The sequence below is a fragment of the Microcebus murinus genome, chromosome 23, assembly GCF_040939455.1.
Source record: "Microcebus murinus isolate Inina chromosome 23, M.murinus_Inina_mat1.0, whole genome shotgun sequence".
In the NCBI taxonomy this organism is placed as follows: domain Eukaryota; kingdom Metazoa; phylum Chordata; class Mammalia; order Primates; family Cheirogaleidae; genus Microcebus; species Microcebus murinus.
The window spans coordinates 22,807,782-22,827,980 of NC_134126.1; the positions used below are offsets into that span (position 1 = coordinate 22,807,782).

At 36.9% G+C, this 20,199-nt stretch overlaps 1 protein-coding gene across 6 annotated transcripts; it reads right to left on the reverse strand.

Annotated features, from left to right (window-relative positions):
• Positions 1–848: 848 nt before the first annotated feature.
• Positions 849–20,186, reverse strand: TATDN3 (TatD DNase domain containing 3). Of its 6 annotated transcripts, none has more exons than XM_075997064.1 (10): positions 19,995–20,186; positions 18,255–18,287; positions 17,181–17,254; positions 16,882–16,966; positions 11,504–11,566; positions 10,509–10,618; positions 10,289–10,344; positions 8,883–8,995; positions 5,730–5,810; positions 851–3,332 (listed from the first exon to the last, which is right to left on the reverse strand). In XM_075997064.1, the coding sequence occupies exons 1-10, from the start codon at positions 20,109–20,111 to the stop codon at positions 3,189–3,191; spliced, it is 876 nt and encodes a 291-aa protein (XP_075853179.1). In that variant the 5' UTR covers positions 20,112–20,186; the 3' UTR covers positions 851–3,188. The 6 variants fall into 6 exon arrangements, with proteins under 6 accessions (XP_075853183.1, XP_075853184.1, XP_075853179.1 ...); XM_075997065.1 differs by having other exon boundaries at positions 852–3,332; positions 5,730–5,807; XM_075997067.1 differs by having other exon boundaries at positions 854–3,332; positions 5,730–5,807; positions 20,046–20,186.
• Positions 20,187–20,199: the final 13 nt, after the last annotated feature.

The following is a 20,199-nucleotide window of genomic DNA, read 5'->3' on the forward strand; positions in this document are numbered from 1 at the left end:
AGCTCTGGCAGGTGGCTTAGGAAATCCACAGGGACGTCTAGGTAATCTTCAGATAAATCCAGTAAAGAGCAAGGCTGACTGGCACTATTGAGGAATTGTAAGACATTTGCCATCTATTTCATTAAAAATTTTAGATATGTCGATGATAGTTTTTAGACTTCTCAACTTATATTAATAATTAATGCTTCCAGTTGGACCCAAGATAAGAAAGGAGAAGCAGATTCAAATGGTATTTGCATGTGGAGTCCCTCTATAGGAAGCTACTGATTTCAGAAGACCCCTGTTAAAATGGGCTTTCCCAGGTAATACATGCTCATCAGTCCAGTAAATTCATTTGGTGACAGTATTGTATTGGTGAGTTTTGTTGTAGTAGCGGGGGTAGTAATGAGACACACCCCAAATCCAGAGAGGAACCTTAAGAAATGGGGTAAAGGGAGATCTCTTGTGAACGTTGGGGATTGGTGAGAATTTCCCTTGGAACTTGTTTTGTGTGGGTTTGGGGAATACAATTTCACAGGCTTGATCCTTTTGTCTGATTCCAAAGGGTGTACTCTTTCTGATCAAATTAATTCCTGACTTTTTTCCTGAGGTCCCAAAATGAGGCCTTTTATAATGAAAAGACTATTAAATAGGCAATGAATTGTGGCTACTGATGAACTGCAAGGCATAACCACTCCTAAAGGCTAATGGCTCCAGACCAGCTCTAGGGTTGAACTTAAGCAATTCCTGGAAAAGTCACCTTCCCTATCCCATTTTATTTTATTTTATTTTATTTTATTTTAATTTTTGAGACAGAGTCTCACTCTGTTGCTTGGGATAGAGTACCGTGGAGTCAGCCTAGCTCACAGCAACCTCGAACTTCTGGACTCAAGCTATCCTCCTGCCTCAGCCTCCTGAGTAGCTGACAGGCACGTACCACCATTCCCAGCTAATTTTTTATATTTTTAGTTGCTCAGCTAATTTTTTCTATTTTTAGTAGAGACAGGGTTTCACTCTTGCTCAGGCTGGTCTCAAACTCCTGACCTCAAGCGATCCTCCGACTTCGGCCTCCCAGAGTGCTAGGATTACAGGTGTGAGCCACCGCACCTGGCCCCTGACATTTTAATATCTCAGAATTTGGTCCAAAATAAATTCCAAAGTGGCAAAAAGGGAAAGAAGTCTCAAAATACACGCAAAAGGTGGAAGTGAAAGAGAGGAGGGTAAATTTTGGACTTGGAGATGGTAGAGTGTTATGGACTGATTATTTGCCAAAACTGTTATCAGAGTTCTTAGTTTCAAGAAACAGAAACCAACTTTGACTAATTTAAGCAGAAAGAAATGTATTCAATATATTGAGTAACTCATATGTTCTCCAAGGCCAAAGAACCAGGTTTGTGGTTTACAGAGCTAGATCAAGTGCCCCAAATCAAGCCACAAGGCTGGTCCAAGAAGACTCACTGCCTTGGGACACTGCATACTGCCAGGAAGGACACCGCCACCGCCTCTGAAAATGGGAGCAGCTGCCGCTTCCCACCACACCAGCACAAAGTCCACACAGCTGGTCTCTTTACAATCTTGGCTTCAGATTCAATATCTGGGGTGGGTCCCTCTGATTGGTAGAACTCAAGTCACGTGTCCGCTATAGTAAGAAAAGCTGAGAAAGCAAGCATTAATATTTGGCATTTTCAGACTGTAGAGTGGAAGATGGCCTCTGCCTCATAAAGTTAGAGATGCTTCAAATCATTGTTGTAACACTTCTCACACGGCTTTGAAATTATTGGTCCATTTGGTTATCTCTTTTATTAAACTCTGAACTGATGGCAAAGCCCATATCATCTTCTTCTTTGTACTGAACAAACTAAAGGAAGGGCTCAATAACTGCTACGGAATAACTGAAACAAATGCATGGGTAAATAAATGAAGAAAATGGCTATATAATCTAGAGGACAGGGGTCATGTCTGGATGGGCTGATCAGGCAAGGTGAAGTAATTTAAGTAGAACTTCAAAGTATTTAAAGATTTAAGGATTTAAGGATTGAGAGTTTGACAAAGGGAATGTGTGCAGAAGGAGGTAGGAAATAGGGAATAGAGATACAGAACTGAAAGAGAGCTCAAAAGTCTAGTTTTAATATAACCTTCTGTTAAATGTAAGAATTTCATCTTACATTGATGCTGATGGGTAAAGGTAAAATGCACATAACATAAAATTTATCACCTTTATCAAGCATACAGTTCAGTGGCATTAAGTACATTCATATTGTTGTGCTACCATCAACACCATCTATCCACAGAACTATTTTTACACCCAGTATTTTTAGATTTTTATTTATTTTGTTTCTTTAGAGATAGGGTCTTGCATCTCATTATGTTGCCTAGGCTGCACTCCTGGGCTCAAGGGCTCTTCCTGCCTCAGCCTCTCAAGTAGCTGGGACTACACGTGTGTACCACTGTGCCTGGCTTATGCCTAAGATTTTTAAACTTAAAAATATAAAATATTACTGCATACAAAAAGTATCAGAGACATTTTTAATGAAGCCATTTACATTTTAAACATGGGACAAAATTCAGACTGGAACTTAAAATCAGTTTATTAACTAAACTTTTGGGCTTGGTATTTATAATAGTACTGGCTGTTCAAACTACTGGCCTTATAAGTCAATATCTAAGATCAGTGTGAAAACTTTATATGCATTTTTCCCTTAAAGAGAAATAATTACAAGTACCAAATTGTTCGATTTTACAAACCTAGAAAAGAGAAGATTTCTGATAGTGTAAGAAACCAGATACTCCTACCTTCACTAGTTAAATCCTATGAGAAGTAAAACAGGTGGTGAAAGATCAAACTTTAGTCTGCTCCATCCTCATCACAGCAGTACTTGGTCTTACCTGTGGGAGCCACCCTTCCCAGCAGCAATGGTTTCAGTTCAGATGGTGGTTCTATTTAATGTGACAATGTAAGAAGTAGCAATATTTTCCCAGTATTCTGCCAAGACTAAGCTAATTGAAACACAGCACAAGGCTAGTATCTGAACCCAGAGTTTCAGCATCTAAGCCCAGTTTTACTTCTAAGAGAAATATTTCTCTAAAATTATAATCTTCTATATCCCTATAAGTCGGCTTCCTCAGTTCAGATTCTTCATCAGAACATTTCTTTTGTTTCAAATAGTGACCCCTGCAGTTGATTCGGTTTGCAATAATTGGTTATGAAGCTATTTCTGGAGCATGTGTCGAAGCTTGGGAAACAGTTTTAATGCATTCTGTGTGGTCACTTCTATGACTTCTTCCACTGAGATCCCTTTCACCTGGGCAATATATTCTGCTGAAATGGAAATATTCTGGGGCTCATTCCGTACCTGAAACAGAACAAAGCAGACACTAAATCAAACATAACACTCATAGGAAGCAGATCCTTCGAGACTGTAGATAAACCAGCAAAAAATGAATTGATAAAAATAACTAATGCGCTCCCCCAGTTATGAAATAATGTGTTCAGGCTAATCCTATTTATATGAATATAGAAAAGTCTAGAAGGACATATTTATTTAGTGTTTTCTGTGGCAAGGCATTGCTCTAAGATTTTCATGGAATTGCTCATTTAATCTTCAAAATAACTCTATGACTTAGGTCATAGAGTAACTATAGTAACTTAGGTACTATTATTAGCATTCCCTTTTTTATAGACAAGAAGGGATCCTAAACAGCTAGTAAGTTGCCCGGCTAAGGTCTATTAGAGTTTATGCTCTTAGCTACTACAGTAGTGGTAACCTTTGGGTGGTAGATGACTTATTTTCTTGTTTATAATTTTCTGTGTTTTCTAACTTTCTAGAACAAACACATTTTACTTAACAAAAACCATATCTGGCTGAACAAATTCATTTATTCAACACAAGTTGATTATCCCTTATCTAAAATGCTTGGGACCAGAAGTATTTTGAATTTTGAAATATTTACAAATACATAATGAGATATCTTGATGATGAGACCCAAGTCTAAACATGAAATTCATTTGTTCATTATTCATTTTCAGATATACCTTATATGCATAGCTTGAAGATAATTTTATAAAGTATTTTTAATAATTTTGTGCATGAAACAAAGTTTATGTTAAGTACTTGTATGTGGAATTTTCCATTTGTGGCATCATGTTTATACTCAAGAAGTTTCAGATTTTGAAGCATTTCAAATTTCAGATTTTTGGAGGGATGCTCAACCTCTACCTACTTTGCACAAGGCATTATGCCAGAAACTCAAAATTTTCATCAACTCAACTAAATACAAACATAAAACTGAGTTATAACAGCATTCAACATTTATTCCTGTTTAGGGAGAAAAATGCTAGGTCTTTTTCTTTCCATTTTACACTAATTAGGAAGGCAATTCTATACCATCTGTCTTATACCCAAATAGAAAAAATTAGAGTTGTGATCCCCTACTTTGTCATTCTTCTGTCTTTTACATTCTTACATAAACTGCTTTATAAAAAATACATAATTAATTAAACATCAACTAGCAAAATTCATATTGTAATCATACATAATCATAGTTTGTTAATAATCACATAATAATCGCTACTGCTCCCAAACTTCTAAAGTTTGAGTGCCAGTTCTCTGAATTTGGTAGGCATGGATACACAGATGTGACGAGCCGTCAGAGGCACTTATTAAACTGCACATTGGGAAGTCATTGTAATAGGCACTGTCTAAAGCAAATAAAGCAGATATTGTGGCTACCTTTCAGAAAATTATAACTTAAAAGAGCAGCAATGTAAAAGAGCATGAAATTTAAAATATGATTCTTTGTGGCCTATGATAAAATGAGATACTACAGCAAAGATCACATAAATAAATCAATGACTATATCAATACTTATACTGAAAGAAAACAGAACCCCATTATAACATGATAATTAAAAAAAGAAAAATGAACATTTATTAAGCACCTACTATATACCCAGCACTGCTAGGTATTTTCACATATATTACTTCTGTAATCCTCATCATAATTCTTTAAAGAGTTTTATTATTTTACCACATTCTTTTTTTTTTTTTTTTTTTTGAGACAGAGTCTCACTTTGTTGCCCAGGCTAGAGTGAGTGCCGTGGCATCAGCCTAGCTCACAGCAACCTCAAACTCCTGGGCTCAAGCAATCCTCCTGCCTCAGCCTCCCGAGTAGGTGGGACTACAGGCATGCGCCACCATACCCAGCTAATTTTTTCTATATATATTAGTTGGCCAATTAATTTCTTTCTATTTATAGTAGAGACGGGGTCTCCCTCTTGCTCAGGCTGGTTTTGAACTCCTGACCTCAAGCTATCCGCCCACCTCGGCCTCCCAGAGTGCTAGGGTTACAGGCGTGAGCCACCGCGCCTGGCCCCCACATTCTTTAAATGAAAAAGCAGTTTCACTTATAAATGAAAAAGCACTTTCAGAGAGATTAAGTAGTTTGCCCAAAGTCAGGTAGAGAGCCGATAGGATGTGAATCTGTCTTTCTTACTGTAGACACTGTGTTTTTTACTATACTGGTCTGACTCTCATTATTACATAAATGTGATAACTCTTTATCAAACAATACTCACTGGAGTACAACAACTATATTTAGAAAAAACCTGAAATAAAGTTAATATAACCCCTCAACCTAGCATTATAATAAGATTCCACTGTATTTACACTATAATGAGAAACACAGTGAAACTGAAAATAGCTCAAATGACAGTTACAATCTAAATAATGTAGAAATTAGAAAATCACTTACCTGTTTTTCTGGTCCTAGTGCAGGTGAATCTGTTTCTAGGCATATGGAAGTTAAAGGCAACTGTTTCACAAGTTTCTGCTTCTTAAAGAAAAGAGAAAGCTAGTAAGTTTAAAATATGGGAAATAAAGATAAAATAAGAAACATTAAATCTACATGCTAATGCATCTTATTCTGCAAGAACCTAATGTTTAAGCTTTAATGTTCAATTGATAAATGCTACCTGGATGCCTACCATGTTCTCATCATTCCACTACTAATGAGTTATGTAAAAATATAAACTCTCATTATCAAAAATTATCCAAAGCTTCCTGTAAACCAAAGAGTAGCAGTCACAGCAAAAACGAGGTATACCCAGCAAGAAATCCAAACATCTGATACTACATGCCCACTGAAAGATCCAGGGAAATGACTTCTGTTGTTTCTCTACCATCACTACACTCAGTGTCTCTACCATTCACTCTAAGGCACTCAAAGCCTGATGTTTATAAACCTAAGCTTCTTATGCACATCTAAATCTAGATTGAGTGGTGGATGGTTTTATTTTTTTGTTTATGATTTTCTGTGTATAGATTGTAAGCACTGCAATTAACTCAGTAAGTTTTATGCCAAGAACACAATTCTCTTGCTGCCACTGCACTTAAAATTTAAAAATGGGAAGGGGACATAAATGATGCATAGTGGAACATTGTTAAAATCAATTATTTAAGATTAATTTCAAAAGTACAGAAATGGGTATTTATCATATAAATCATATAAATGATTTCATTTATATGACATGTAGAAAAGACAAAACTATAGGGACAGAAATCAGATCAGTGGTCGCCAGAGACTGGGGGTGAAGAAGGGAGGGGACTGAGTAGAAAGGTATGTGAAGCAACTTTTTAGGGTGATGGAAATATTCTATATCTTGAATGTGGTGGTAGTTACAGGACAGTATTCCTTTGTCAAAACTCACAGACTTGTATACCTAAAAAGGGTGAATCACTATAGTTATACTCCTCAATAAATCTGACTTTAAAAACTACAGGTCAAAAACAACGAAACATATACATTATTTTGCTGATGGAGATATTTAAAAAAATCTTGGCTGTAGTTCTACACTCTCTTTACCTGTATTAGTTGATAGAAAACTTATTTTAAGATAGACAACTATTATATTTCACAGAATTTAAGGGTGCCATTGATTGTAACATGCACTTCAATTTCACAGATAATAAAATATAAAAAAATTAATATCTTAAAATTGATGAAATATGGTAAGTTACCTAGGATTAGTTTTTTAATTATTTTTGAGGTAGAATTCATGTGCCATAATATTCCCTTTAAAAGTATAAAGTATATACCCTTTAAAAGTATACAATTCAGTGGTTTTTGCTATATTCACAAGATTGTATAGTCATCACCACTATCTAACCCTAAAACATTTTCATCATCCTCAAAAAGAAATCCCATACCCATTAGTAGTCACTCCCCATACTCATTCCCTACAAATCCCTGGAAACCACTAATTTACTTTCTGTCTCTATGGATTTCCCTAATTTGGACATATAAGTTGAATCATGCAAGATGTGGTCATTTGTGTCTGGCTGCTTTCTCTTAACATAATGTTTTCAAGATTAATCCATGTGGTAGGATGACTCAGAGCTTCATTCCTTTTTATGACTGAATAATATTCCATTGTACAGATATATAGCAAATTTGGTTTATCAATTCATCAGTTGAGGGACATTTAGGTTGTTTCTATTTTTTGACTGTTATGAATAATGTTACTATAAACATTCATGTACAAGTTTTGTGTGGACATTTTTTGTTAAGAGTCTTGCTCTGTCGCCCCAGCTAGAGTGCAGTGGTGTCATCTTAGCTCACTGGAATCTCAAATTCCTAGACTCAAACAATCTTTCTGCCTCAGCTTCCTGAGTAACTAGCCTATAGGCATGCACCACTACGCCCAGCTAATTTTTCCATTTTTTTAGAGACAGTATCTTGCTCTTGTGTAGGCTAGTCTCAAACTGCTAAGCTCAAGAGATCCTCCTGCCTTGGGGACTTCCAGAGTGCTAGGATTACAGGCGTGAACCACCATGCCCAGCCTGGACGTATGTTTTCATTTCTTTTGGGTATCCACTTAGGGCTAGAACTGCTGGGTCACATGGTAATTCTTTGTTTAATTTTTTGAGGAACTACCAAACTGAGTGGGATAAGTGGTATATCATTGTGCCTTTAATTTACATTTCCATAAAGGCTAATGAGGTTGAACATTTGTTCTTTGTGCTTATTAGCCATTTGTATGTTTTCTTTAGAGAAATAACTACTTAAATCATTTGCACATTTTTAAATCAGGTTATCTGTCTGTTATGGAGTTGTAGTGGTGTTTTATATACTAGTCCCTTATTAGATATATGGTTTGCAAATTTTTTCTCTTTCTGTCGGTTGTATTTTCACTTTCTTGATAATATGCTTTGAAGTTCAAAAGTCTTAAATTTTTTATTATGGAAATTTAAAATTATGATTATGTCCAATTTACCTACTTTTTCTTTGGTTGCTTGTACTTTGTTTTTTTTTTTTTGAGACAGAGTCTCACTTTGTTGCCCAGGCTAGAGTGAGTGCTGTGGCGTCAGCCTAGCTCACAGTAACCTCAAACTCCTGGGCTCAAGCAATCCTGCTGCCTCAGCCTCCCAAGCAGCTGGGACTACAGGCATGTGCCACCATGCCTGGCTATTTTTTTCTATATATATATATTAGTTGGCCAATTAATTTCTTTCTATTTATAGTAGAGACGGGGACTCCCTCTTGCTCAGGCTGGTTTCGAACTCCTGACCTCAAGCAATCTGCCCACCTCAGCCTCCCAGAGTGTTAGGATTACAGGCGTGAGCCACCACTCCCGGCCTTGCTTGTACTTTTGACTTCATATCTAAGAAGCTATTGCCTAATGAAAGGTCACAAAGTTTAAGACTGATTTCCTTCAAAGAGTTTTATTTTAGTTTTTACATTTAGGTCTTTTATCCATTTTCTGAGTTAATTTTTATATATATGCGAGGTAGACACCTAAGATTAATTTTTGTAATATAACGAGATTAGTATCACAGTATGTAATAAAAGTTCATATTTTAAATTGTATTTCACAATGTATAGGTGAGTGTTAATGAAAGAATTTACCTGGTTACTTCTTATGATAGAAGGGGGAATTGAGAAAAAGTACCCAGCTTTTACTCCTTCCATGGCTACAGACGGCCGACCATCAAATGCGTGCAATAGTACCTTGTCAGCACCTCTCAAAAATAAAAGATAAATCAGAGTTCCATTTTATTTTCTGAACAAGGGGCTTTCTCACCAATTGAATTAAACAGAGATCTGAAATTTTAAGTAAACGTGGGTCACTATGATATAAAGGTGAAGTTCTATGACTTCTAAAAGGTGGATAAATGTTACAGTGTTCAAAGAGTAGAATAAAAATATAGTCAATTCTTTTCTTCAGAATAAAATTAAATAAAATTGAAATACAGTTTAAAAAGCAATTACTTACACTTCCTACACCATTAGACCTTTTCTAGATGTCTATGAGCTGTCAAATTATTGTTCCTAATAAGAGGTTTTTAGGCAGTCAAATTGATTTTCCTAACAAAAATGCTAGCAAGGGAGAAATGAAGAACTACGTATTAATAAATGACTCACAAATTCAACAGTCAGAGTTGGCTTCACAAAACCACCTCCAGTTCTTAAAGATAGCTGCTCAGTCTGCATAAAAATCATGCTTTCAGTGATTCCAGAGAGGCTCAGTATTCATCACTGAGGAATACTATTTTTTCTAGTCACAGGCAGTTAGATTTACTTCTCTATTTGACAGTAGTTTTTCAAATAGTGGGTGTGACCTACTGGGTTATAACCATAAATGTTATGAAATCAATTTAATAGGTCACAACCAATCAATGTGCACTTACAGGTATATGTGTATATATGTGCTGTACAGATACCTATTCACACATACACATGTATGTAGTGCTCATTAAACTTTTGTTAGTTTTCTTTACATGTATAAAAGTCTCAAAGTATATTTCTGACTATGGATGGCATTTTTAAAATAATGCTATATAAGATATATTTTTACTTTAGGAATTGGTGAAGATGATGGTATACTTTATGCATGATGGTCACAATCTGCATAATACCATTTTCTGAAGTAGCATCCAGAAAACACACAAAACAGTGACCCCTTGTGACTGCTGTATAATTGCCCTTCTTTGTCTTGTTTTTCCCTCTTCCTGTTAATCAGCTGACAGAGCTGATTAAGAAATCGGAGTTGCTAATTTTTAAGTTTAGAAATATCAATTATTTGATTCAGTTTTTCATTTACGTTATCCTAGCTTGATAAATATTATAAATGCTCTGAAAACCTTGCAAATAATAGCCTGACTCGCAACATTACCTTAGATGACTTCCATTTCCACTTTTGCCCCTGCCTTTCCCTTTAAGAAATCAGAGTAAACATGGCTTGCTCTATGAGAATATGGACTGGAATTGTCAAATGTGAACATTAGGCACATTTCTCTCAGGAACCTAAATACCTTGCTCACGTAAGAGGTTGATGGTAGGTCTTCCAGCAGAGCGTGAGTGAACATTTCTGTTTTAACAACAACAAATTTCCTTTTAAGTACCAATCCGAAAGTATTGTTTTTGTTCTACTAAAGTATTTCAGATGAAATGTAGAGTCCTCCATTTCAGGAGGATTCTGATCATTATTTAATTTACTCTATAGCTATTAACATAGAAAGATAGTTAACCTACAAAGGCAAATTTAGTCTTTTGGCTAATTGGACCTGTCTGATTAGAACTTGTCTTTGCTCTTCCTTCTGTTCATCACTGCCAGCAAATCTAGGGGAGAAATCTAGTCCAACCTGTAACAGAAAAATAAAAGATATTACCTAGTTATGATTTAATGAACCTCAAAAGAGATAATATGAATCAGTGCTGTCCAACAGAAATATAATGTGAACCACAAATGTGAGCCACATAAAAATCTTAAAATCTGATTCTAGTAGCCACATTAAAAATATTAACAAGAACAGGTAAAATTAATTTTATTAATATAATTTATTTAACCCAATATATCCAACATATTATTATTTGAACATGTAATTAATATAAAAAATGGAGTTATTTTACATTCTTTTTTTTGGTGTACTAAAACTGTGAAATCCACAGTGTATTTTATACTTACAGCACAACAGCCACATGTGGCCACTGCATTGGGCAGCACGGATTATAGATGACTGCTTCCCTTGAGAGTATTTTGACATACATTCTATAATCTATATTCTAAATTTAAGTGTTATTCTTGTCTTTTATCTCTAATTAAAAATGGAATTTATCACCAAGCAATAAAATGTTTCACATATATAAATTATTTAAGTAAAATGTGTTTTTTAATTACAAACTCTAGCCTATATAAAGTATGTTTCTAAATTACTTAGGAAGAGCTATATATACTATTTTAACTCAGCAGAGCAATGACCCATATTTAAACAAAAAGAAAAAAAGCAAAGTGTTTAGAAATGCTTTTAGTTTTCTCCCATTAAGATAAGCCTATGTTAAGGCTTTCCATTGTTTCATCCCCAAGCTGTCTTTGCTTATTGAGAAAGTAGCAACAAATTACTATTCAGCTGAATGAGGCGAACACAATTATCCAAGTCAGTTATAATCATCAATACTGTAAGGATTATTTTCACATATTATATCAAGGCTTGGTTTAGAAGTTGTTTGATTAGCTAATGGGTGTTTACCTCTCCAACTGCCAACAGCCGATCTTTGTAATGCTCAATAATGGGCAAAGCTACATCCAAATCCTGGGAGGAAAAAAGTATAATCATTAAAATGGAAACAGAAGGGAACTGATATTTCACAAGCACTTATTATGTGCCAGACACTATGCTATCCTGGTGCTTTACATACATACATTTAATCCACTTCACCAGTCAAAGAACTAGGAATAGTAATCCTTTTATAATGGTGAGTACCTCTACCTCTAAATTTGAGTAGAAACATATCCCATATACCTTCAGGTTATAAGAACATGAATTTTTATGAAGATTTCGCTTTTGTTTAGGAGGTATTTCCTGGCCTTCAGGAGGCATTTGGATTTCCTAGACCAGCACAGGAGAAAAGCAAGCCACCAGGTGGTCATTTTCACAAGTGAGTTTTTGGGATTGCATTGTTATGCTCTCCTTTTAAGAGTACTACTGGTTGGTGAGTTTTTAAGAATGATAATCCCATACTATTTCCTTTGTACTCATTCCTTCCTTTGTACTCCTTCCTTTCTTTGCACTCCTTCCTTCCCCTCCCTCTCTCTCTCTCTCTCTTTTTCTTTATTTTTTCAGACAAGGTCTCACTATGTTGCCCAGGCTGATTTCAAGGACTATAGGAGTATGCCACTATGTCTGGCTTCATTAATTTCTATTATCTTCATAGTCCTTCTGGGCCTATTTGTCCTAAAGGTTCAGCAATATAAACAATAAATATCACATACATGCTTGTTTCTTAACTATTGAAGTGGCTATGTACCATTAGTTTCAATGATATTACCTTTTCCGCTTAAGAAAATTTGTAAGAGTTTCCTTCTAAGGAAGGGGAAAGATAAACATATGGAAAATTGCTTCTTGGCACTTTTTAGACCACTTTGTGGATTTTAGTTTCAGGATATGTAAATTACAAAGTACTTCTGAGGATAATCAGAACAAGAGAGATTTAAGAAAAGAGAGGTAGAGCAGGTGATAGAGGAACAAGAGGAGATTTTACAATTATGCCTCTCCAAAGAGAGAAAAAAAAAGGTGAAGCAGGGTAAATTGAGGCCTTAGAAATATATTCTAGGGGACTTGAAGAGGAATTAACATTGTCATGAGGAGTGAAGAGTATATAACCCTAGGTATCAGAGAAGTTATCCGACAACAAGCTGAGTAGGTTAAACAGTATCAAACAAAGCTTTTTTCCATATCAAACATCCAACCTATTCTATATATCTGGGACCTCAAAGGGACTAGAGAAGTAGGAGAAATCACCCCGAAAATGATGGATACTTAGAAAGTCCAAGTCACAAAGAAATTGCACATTTGGATGTAGAAAAAACCATGACTCCGGCCGGGCGCGGTGGCTCACGCCTGTAATCCTAGCTCTCTGGGAGGCCGAGGCGGGCGGATTGCTCAAGGTCAGGAGTTCGAAACCAGCCTGAGCAAGAGCGAGACCCCGTCTCTACTATAAATAGAAAGAAACTAATTGGCCAACTGATTGATATATATATAAAAAATTAGACGGGCATGGTGGCGCATGTCTGTAGTCCCAGCTACTTGGGAGGCTGAGACAGAAGGATCGCTCGAGCCCAGGAGTTTGAGGTTGCTGTGAGCTAGGCTGACGCCACGGCACTCACACTAGCCTGGGCAACAAAGCGAGACTCTGTCTCAAAAAAAAAAAAATAAAATAAAAAAAAAAAAAAACCATGACTCCTAGAATATGTATTATTTATGAAAAAAGGCAAAACGAATTTACAGTAAGATTATTCAAACTCCTAATGGAATAGATCTAGAAGTTTTTAGCAAGTAAAGGATGATAAATAGAAATTAATAGAACATAATTCATATTATTTAATATGTACAAGTATACCTTGTACTGTGTGGTCTTTATCATTTTATTTTAGTAGGTGTGAACATATTAATTATAAAGATATTTATAGTTCTATTTCTGACCTAAGTTCTGTTCCCACTTTATCCTAAAGTCTCAAGTTCCTTAATGGCTAATGGTTTCATTATCTTTTTTTTTTTTTTATTTTTATTTTTTTTTTTGAGACAGAGTCTCACTTTGTTGCCCAGGCTAGAGTGAGTGCCGTGGCGTCAGCCTGGCTCACAGCAACCTCAATCTCCTGGGCTCAGCGATCCTACTGCCTCAGCCTCCCGAGTAGCTGGGACTACAGGCATGCGCCACCATGCCCGGCTAATGTTTTGTATATATATATATTTTAGTTGGTCAATTAATTTCTTTCTATTTTTGGTAGAGACGGGGTCTCGCTCAGGCTGGTTTCGAACTCCTGACCTTGAGCGATCCGCCCGCCTCAGCCTCCCAAAGTGCTAGGATTACAGGCGTGAGCCACCGCGCCCGGCTCATTATCTTTTTTTAAAAAAAGATCCTATACCCCTATACCATATGACTGGGAGTAAAACTACTACATAATTATTCATAATTTACAAGTGAGGAGATTGAGACTTGGCAAAGTTAAGTAACATGCCAGAGATCACAGAAACCAATAGGCCAGGTATCACTGACTTCAAAGCCCATGCTGTTTCCACCACAGTGCTGAAAGAAGAAAGGAGGGAGAAAAAAGGGAAGGAATGAAGGAAGGAAGGAGGACAAAAGGGAATGAAGGAGAGAAGATTTATTCAGAATGATTACAAATAATTACAATAGATTTTTTTTTATTATTAAAGAAAACATTTAGTCTTCAGAACTTTTAGAACAGGGCCAGGCATTTAACAGAAATGAGGGAAGTGGGGCATGTAGAGATAGCAGCCACTAGAGAGTATGCCCCACCTGCAGGGGTAGAAGATTGTGGCCAGCGAATAGAGTTCACCACAGTTCACTATAGTTCATCCCTAGTACCTAATAATATTGTGCCTGGAATAATATTCATTGAATGAATGAATGAACTGATTATAAAATATGCTAAAGTATTTATATGATACTAGGCAATTCATTTTATAAACCAAGTTAATTTAATGAATGCTTACTACATACCTAGCTTTGTACCACATATTTTTTCCTCCCTCCCTTCCTCCTTTCCTTCCTTCCTTTCTTTCGAGACAGAGTCTTGCTCTATCACCTGGGCTAGAGTGTTGTGGTGTCAGCCTAACTCACAACAACCTCAAACTCCTGGGCTCAAGTGATCCTCCTGTCTGAGCCCCCCAAGTAGCTGGAACTACAGGCATGTTCCACCACACCTGCTAATTTTTCTATTTTTAGTAGAGACCGGGTCTCATTTTTGCTCAGGCTGGTCTTGAACTCCTGACCTCAAGAGATCCTCCCACCTCGGCCTCCCAGCGTGCTAGGATTACAGCTGTGAGCCACTATACCTGGCCTGTACCACATATTTTGAAAGGTTCTGAAGATGAAACAAGGTATACTTCTTCCTTTAAAGGAACTAAGTTATAATCTAATAAGTATGGGGAAACTAAACTGTGGTATGGACAAGTGTGATTGGAATAAGATAGGGCTAACTCTACTTATCTCTGGTCTATTCCAGCAGGCTATCTGGAAATTTGATGAGTTTGTATCTGCTTTGAAATCAAGAATCACTTATCTATTGTTGGTATGTTAACTATTTTTGTAAGTTAAACAGTCCTATCAGTTCTCTATTAATGCCAAATACATGCTAAATCCACCCACTTCTCTTTATCTCCACTGCTACCACTCTGTTCCAATCCACCATCATTTCTCACATGGACTATTGTATATAGCCTTCTAACATTCTCCCTTTTTCCTTTTTTTTGCTCTCTTCGGAATTCATTTTTCACACCATAGCCAAAGGAATCTTCTTAAAATATAAATCACATTTTGTTACTTATTACTTTAGTTCTTACAGTGCACGTAAACTAGAATCTAAGAAGGCCCTGTATGAGATCTCTGCCCATTCCTCTGACCCTGGCACTACTACTTCCTTCGTCCTTCTAGCCACATCAGCCATCTTTCTGTTTCTTGACCACACAGAGCTTGTTCCTATCTTAGGACCTTTGTGCTTTGCTGTTTCCTTTGCCTACAACACTCTGACCCTCTCTTTGCATGGCCGATACCTTTGTAGCATTCAGGTTGCTGCTCAAATGTCATCACCTCAGAGAGGCCTTTCCGGATGACACAATCTAAAAAACAGTATTCATAATACCTATCACATAATCTTATTTTATTGTCTTCAAAGCACTTAGTGCTATCTAAAGTTCTCCCGTTCTTGTGACTGTTGATTGTCTGCCCAATCTAGAATTTAGCTGAGGGATTTCACTCACTGTTGGATTGATAGTGCTGAGAGCAGTGCCTGGCATATGCTAGGTGTTTAGTAAACACTAGTTGACTAGCTAAATAAATGCCTATTAGTATTAATATAAATCTCTACATAAAAGAGAAAAGAGCTGCCCTGCTATGATTCCCAACATTTCAGGAATTGTAACTCTGGTAATTTAGTTAACTTTATTACATTCAACAACTCAGCTACAGGATAAGCATTTTTACCTGAAGTGAATTAAAAGTAATTTTATTTTGAAATAAGCAGAGCTACCTGGGGTATCTTAATATACAAATAGAGATACATTATTATATAGAAAAATGACTCCCTATCTTAATTTATTCATAGGTAATAAAAAGTCATTACCTTTTCAAAATGGGGCTATCAACCCATTATAATAAAGCACCCAAGAAACTGTATCCTCCTGATGCTGAGTCAGGAGACAAGTACGAAATATAAAACATATTGACTATTGTGAGTCAGTGAGACCTTGTTGGTAGAATGTTTTAGAGGAAGGTATAAAATCAATGCAACTTAATAGATTGAGAGCACTCCTATAGCAATGGTTCTATACTCACAGACAATACTACTTACTTGAACTCATCTATTTACTTACAGTATGGCACCTGTGAATTTGTATCTTTCTTTTTCTGGATATTCTATCACTTTTTTTGCTAAAGCAATATGACCACAGGAAAAAAATGTGAAAAAAAAGTTATTCATAATTCTACTAGATCATCACAAATTTCTATCATTTCTGTGTTTTTCTCTCTAGTCTTTTTCTTACAGAAGATATTTTTATGTAGCTGTCACTCACAGTGAATAAATCATTTGGTCACCTGCTTTACTCCCTGTAATATACTGTACAAATTTCCGTGTGCTACACAAACTTTTCTACAAATGCATTATATTCAACACTCCGCAACCTAACTAATGATTGTTTTATTTCTTAACCTCTAGGCTATTTCCACTTTTTCTTTAAATGATGTTGTAACAAACATCTTTGTGAAAGAAGGTTGTGTTTTCTTCTTTTGGATTATTTCCTTAGAAGAATATAAATTAGAAAAAGGAGGGTTACTGAGTTAAAAGATACTATTTTTTATGGTTCTTATTTTATATGACCATTACCTTTAATGTGACACTTCTTTGATCTTCTAGTGAAAGTCCTTGAACTGGGTGAACACCCAAGCATGGCAGGACAAACCCACTATACCTGAAAATGGAGAACTAATTAAGGAAGCAGGAGTAGTAGACAAGTTGACTACAATGTTACTCTAAAGAACAAGCAGAAAAGACTCTCTTTTAAGGGCTATGTTAAAATGCTTTTTCCTCCATATTCCCTTTAATTGGATCTTCAATATTATAAATTGGACATCATAATTGTGTCCTTATTAGCAGCTCTTTAAAATCTTAATTAGAAGTAGCACCTTTCTGAAAGTTGAATAATCTTTTCAAATTCTCCTGAATGTTCAGCAACTGCCACAAGGGCCACAACATTGGCCTGGAAAAGAAAAAAGAAAAAAAAAAGAATAGAATAGAGTTCCAAACAATACACACACATAATATAAATCATATAAAATTTTAAAGTTTTCTGTGCATTAGTTATCCTGTTCACTCATGCTCCATCCATATAATCATAATGGTTACCACTGAGTATTTACTATGTTTCAGGCCCTATGTTCAGTGACTATAAATATTTCCTCATTTAATCTACACCAACCTGTGAGGTAGGCATTGCTGTAATCCACTGTATAGATCAGAAGACAAATTTTTGGATGGAGTCAAATAACTTTTTCAAGGTCATTATACCTATGTAATTCCAAAGCCCAGGCTCCTATTTAAGTTGTCACAGTTAAAGTTGGCTGTATATAAAAATGTACTGGCAACCAGTTCTGGTTCTATCATTTTCTGGGAAGACCAAAAAATACTAGTTACAATAAATTTCATAAATATTTGCCAAAATAATAATCATTTTCTAAGAAAATCAAAATGTTTCAGAAAAATTTTATAATATATCCCAGATCTTCAGAATAATGTGAATTTAAAAGCTGAAAGATGGACCAATCTGTTCCATAGTAAGTATGGTGGCTGTAGGAACACACCTTGAATTCATATTAACTTGTTTCTATTACTTTACTAGCATGTGTCTTTGGACTAGTTACTAATCTCGAGGCCTTAGTTTCCTCATCTATAAAATGGAGAGTGGTTAGCTAGCTATAAGACAGTAACTTCCTCAGAAGGTTGTTGTAAAACATTAAATGCGATAAAGTTGAGAAAGGGCTTAGCTCAGTGACTGGTACATGGTAAACACTTAATAAAAGCTACTTATTATTAGTGACTGAAACAACATCAACATAGTATATCTACGTTTCAAGATGCTTTAGCTTAAAATTAGTAGGAAAAATAAAAAACAAAAGGGCAATGATAGATATTTTATCTTTTTTTGTTTTCGTTATTCTTAAAGTCCAGTGTCCTAGTAACAATTAAAGATATTGACTTACTTTCTTGGCTTTCTCCAACACATCATCCAGATCCTAAAATAAGCATAAGTAATCACCATTATTTTAGATGATAAGTAACTGCCCTTTGGATGTGTACATCAATGCAGTTGAGGCACCATAAAGAATGACAATGATTGCAAGGAACAGGGTGGTGGAAAGCAAAGAGCCTACACTGAACCACCTCCTTCTGTTAGGACAGTCTGCCTTCTGTTCCCACTCCACTAAGAAAGAAACCTCAGTCGTCAAATGTAAAGGACTTTTCTCCATCCTTCTCTTACTCTACCCCTCAGTAGCATTTGGAACACCTCACTTGCCTACTCCTTCCTTCCTTGAAATATTTTCCACTCTTGGCTTCTGCAACACCACTGTCTCACTGGTGGCTGCTTTTCAGTCTCCGTGATTGGCTCTCTCTCCTCTTTCTGACTTTAGGCCCCTTTCCTCCTTTCACTGTTTTAAGTGATCTCATCTCTCACAGTTTTAAATATCATCATTCTGGTGAGTTCCCAATTTTTATCTCCAGCTTATACCTCTCCTCAGCCCATGATTCATGTTTAAAATAACTATTGTGACTTCTCCGCTTGGATGGGATTAGATTTCTCAACATATCCCAAACATAAATCTTTATTTTCTCCCCACAAGCCTATTCCTTCTGCCATCCTCCCCACCCTCACGCCAAACCTTGATCTTTCCTCATCTCAGTGAACAATACCACCAATTATGCTTCATATTAGCACAAGCTAATAATCTGAGCCATCCTTTATTCCCCCCTTTCCCTTGTTCTCTGCATCCAGTTCTTCAGCATGCACTGTGAACTCTCTCTAAAATGTATCTTGAATCCATCTACATCTCTCAAACTTCCCTGCTATCATCATAGTACCAACAACCAACATCTCGTCTATATACTGCAAAAGCCTCCTAACTGGTCTTTTAGCTTCCACGCCTCTCCTCCACCCATTTGCCACACAACAGCAAAATGGTCTTAAAATGGATATAAGATCTTGTCATTCTCCCTTTTAAAAAAAAAAAGCAAAACCAAAAAAACCTTTCAATGGACTGGCATTGTGCTTCTAATGTAATCCTAACTCCTTACGAACCTACTTCACCTATCCTCAGTCTTGTTTCATGTCTCTCTTTCTAGCTCATCAGGCTCCATCCAGCCTTTTGGCAACTGGAATGTGCTTGTGCCGGATTTTATCCTGTAGGTGGGCCTGCAACCTGTCTGTTTTCCTCACCACTATACCCTCACCCTCTTCCTTGCGTGGGTTGGCTCCTTGTCCTCCCAGCCTGAAGTGTCACCTCCAGAGAGGTTTTCCCCCCTCAAATAGACTCCCGCTCTTCCTTCTCTATTATCAGTCTCTAGTTTCTACCGTAGCAGGTAAAACACTTCGTAACTGATTTTATGTATGTTTTATTCTTCTTGTTTGCCCCCCGCCCGGTTAGAAGGTGTTTCGTGGACCACTTCTCGGGAAAAGTGGCATCCTCGCCAGGAGGTGAGAGGCGGGTGGGAAAAACAGCCTGGCCAAGGACAGGCAGGCGGGGAGAACTGCAGAAACCGAGGCCAGGAAACAAAAGCCTGTGGAGATACAGAGCTTACCGCTCTTAAATCATAAAAAAGTAAAAATAAAATAGATACCGGTATGTCTGAGGTTAAATAGGGAATCAGGGGCAGGTCACACGGCCACAAACAAGGGCCTGGGGAGGATATGGGGCTTCGTTCTAAGGGAGGAGAGCAAAGATAACCTGAGAGGAAAGGACGGGGGCCTTCCCGCTCCCCGCATTGCCCTCACATACGTGGTCAAAGTCCGGGTCGGAGAGGTGGCAGTGACAATCCACTAGCCCTACGCCCACCGTCCCCATCGCCGCCCCTGCCGCTGCTGCACTAAGCGCGCCAGCCGAGCCCGCGTAGGAACGTTGAAGCTGCCGCGGCCTGAGTTTCCGGCCGGAC

Coding starts and splice junctions, on each gene's coding strand:
- TATDN3 (XM_075997064.1), bottom strand. CDS start 20,111: ATGGGGACGGTGGGCGTAGGGCTAGTGGATTGTCACTGCCACCTCTCC. Junction 11,567..16,881: donor AAAGAAGTGTCACATTAAAG/GTAATGGTCATA, acceptor TTTTCCTCCCAG/GATTTGGATGTAGCTTTGCC. Junction 3,333..5,729: donor CACTAGGACCAGAAAAACAG/GTAAGTGATTTT, acceptor GTTCTGTTTCAG/GTACGGAATGAGCCCCAGAA.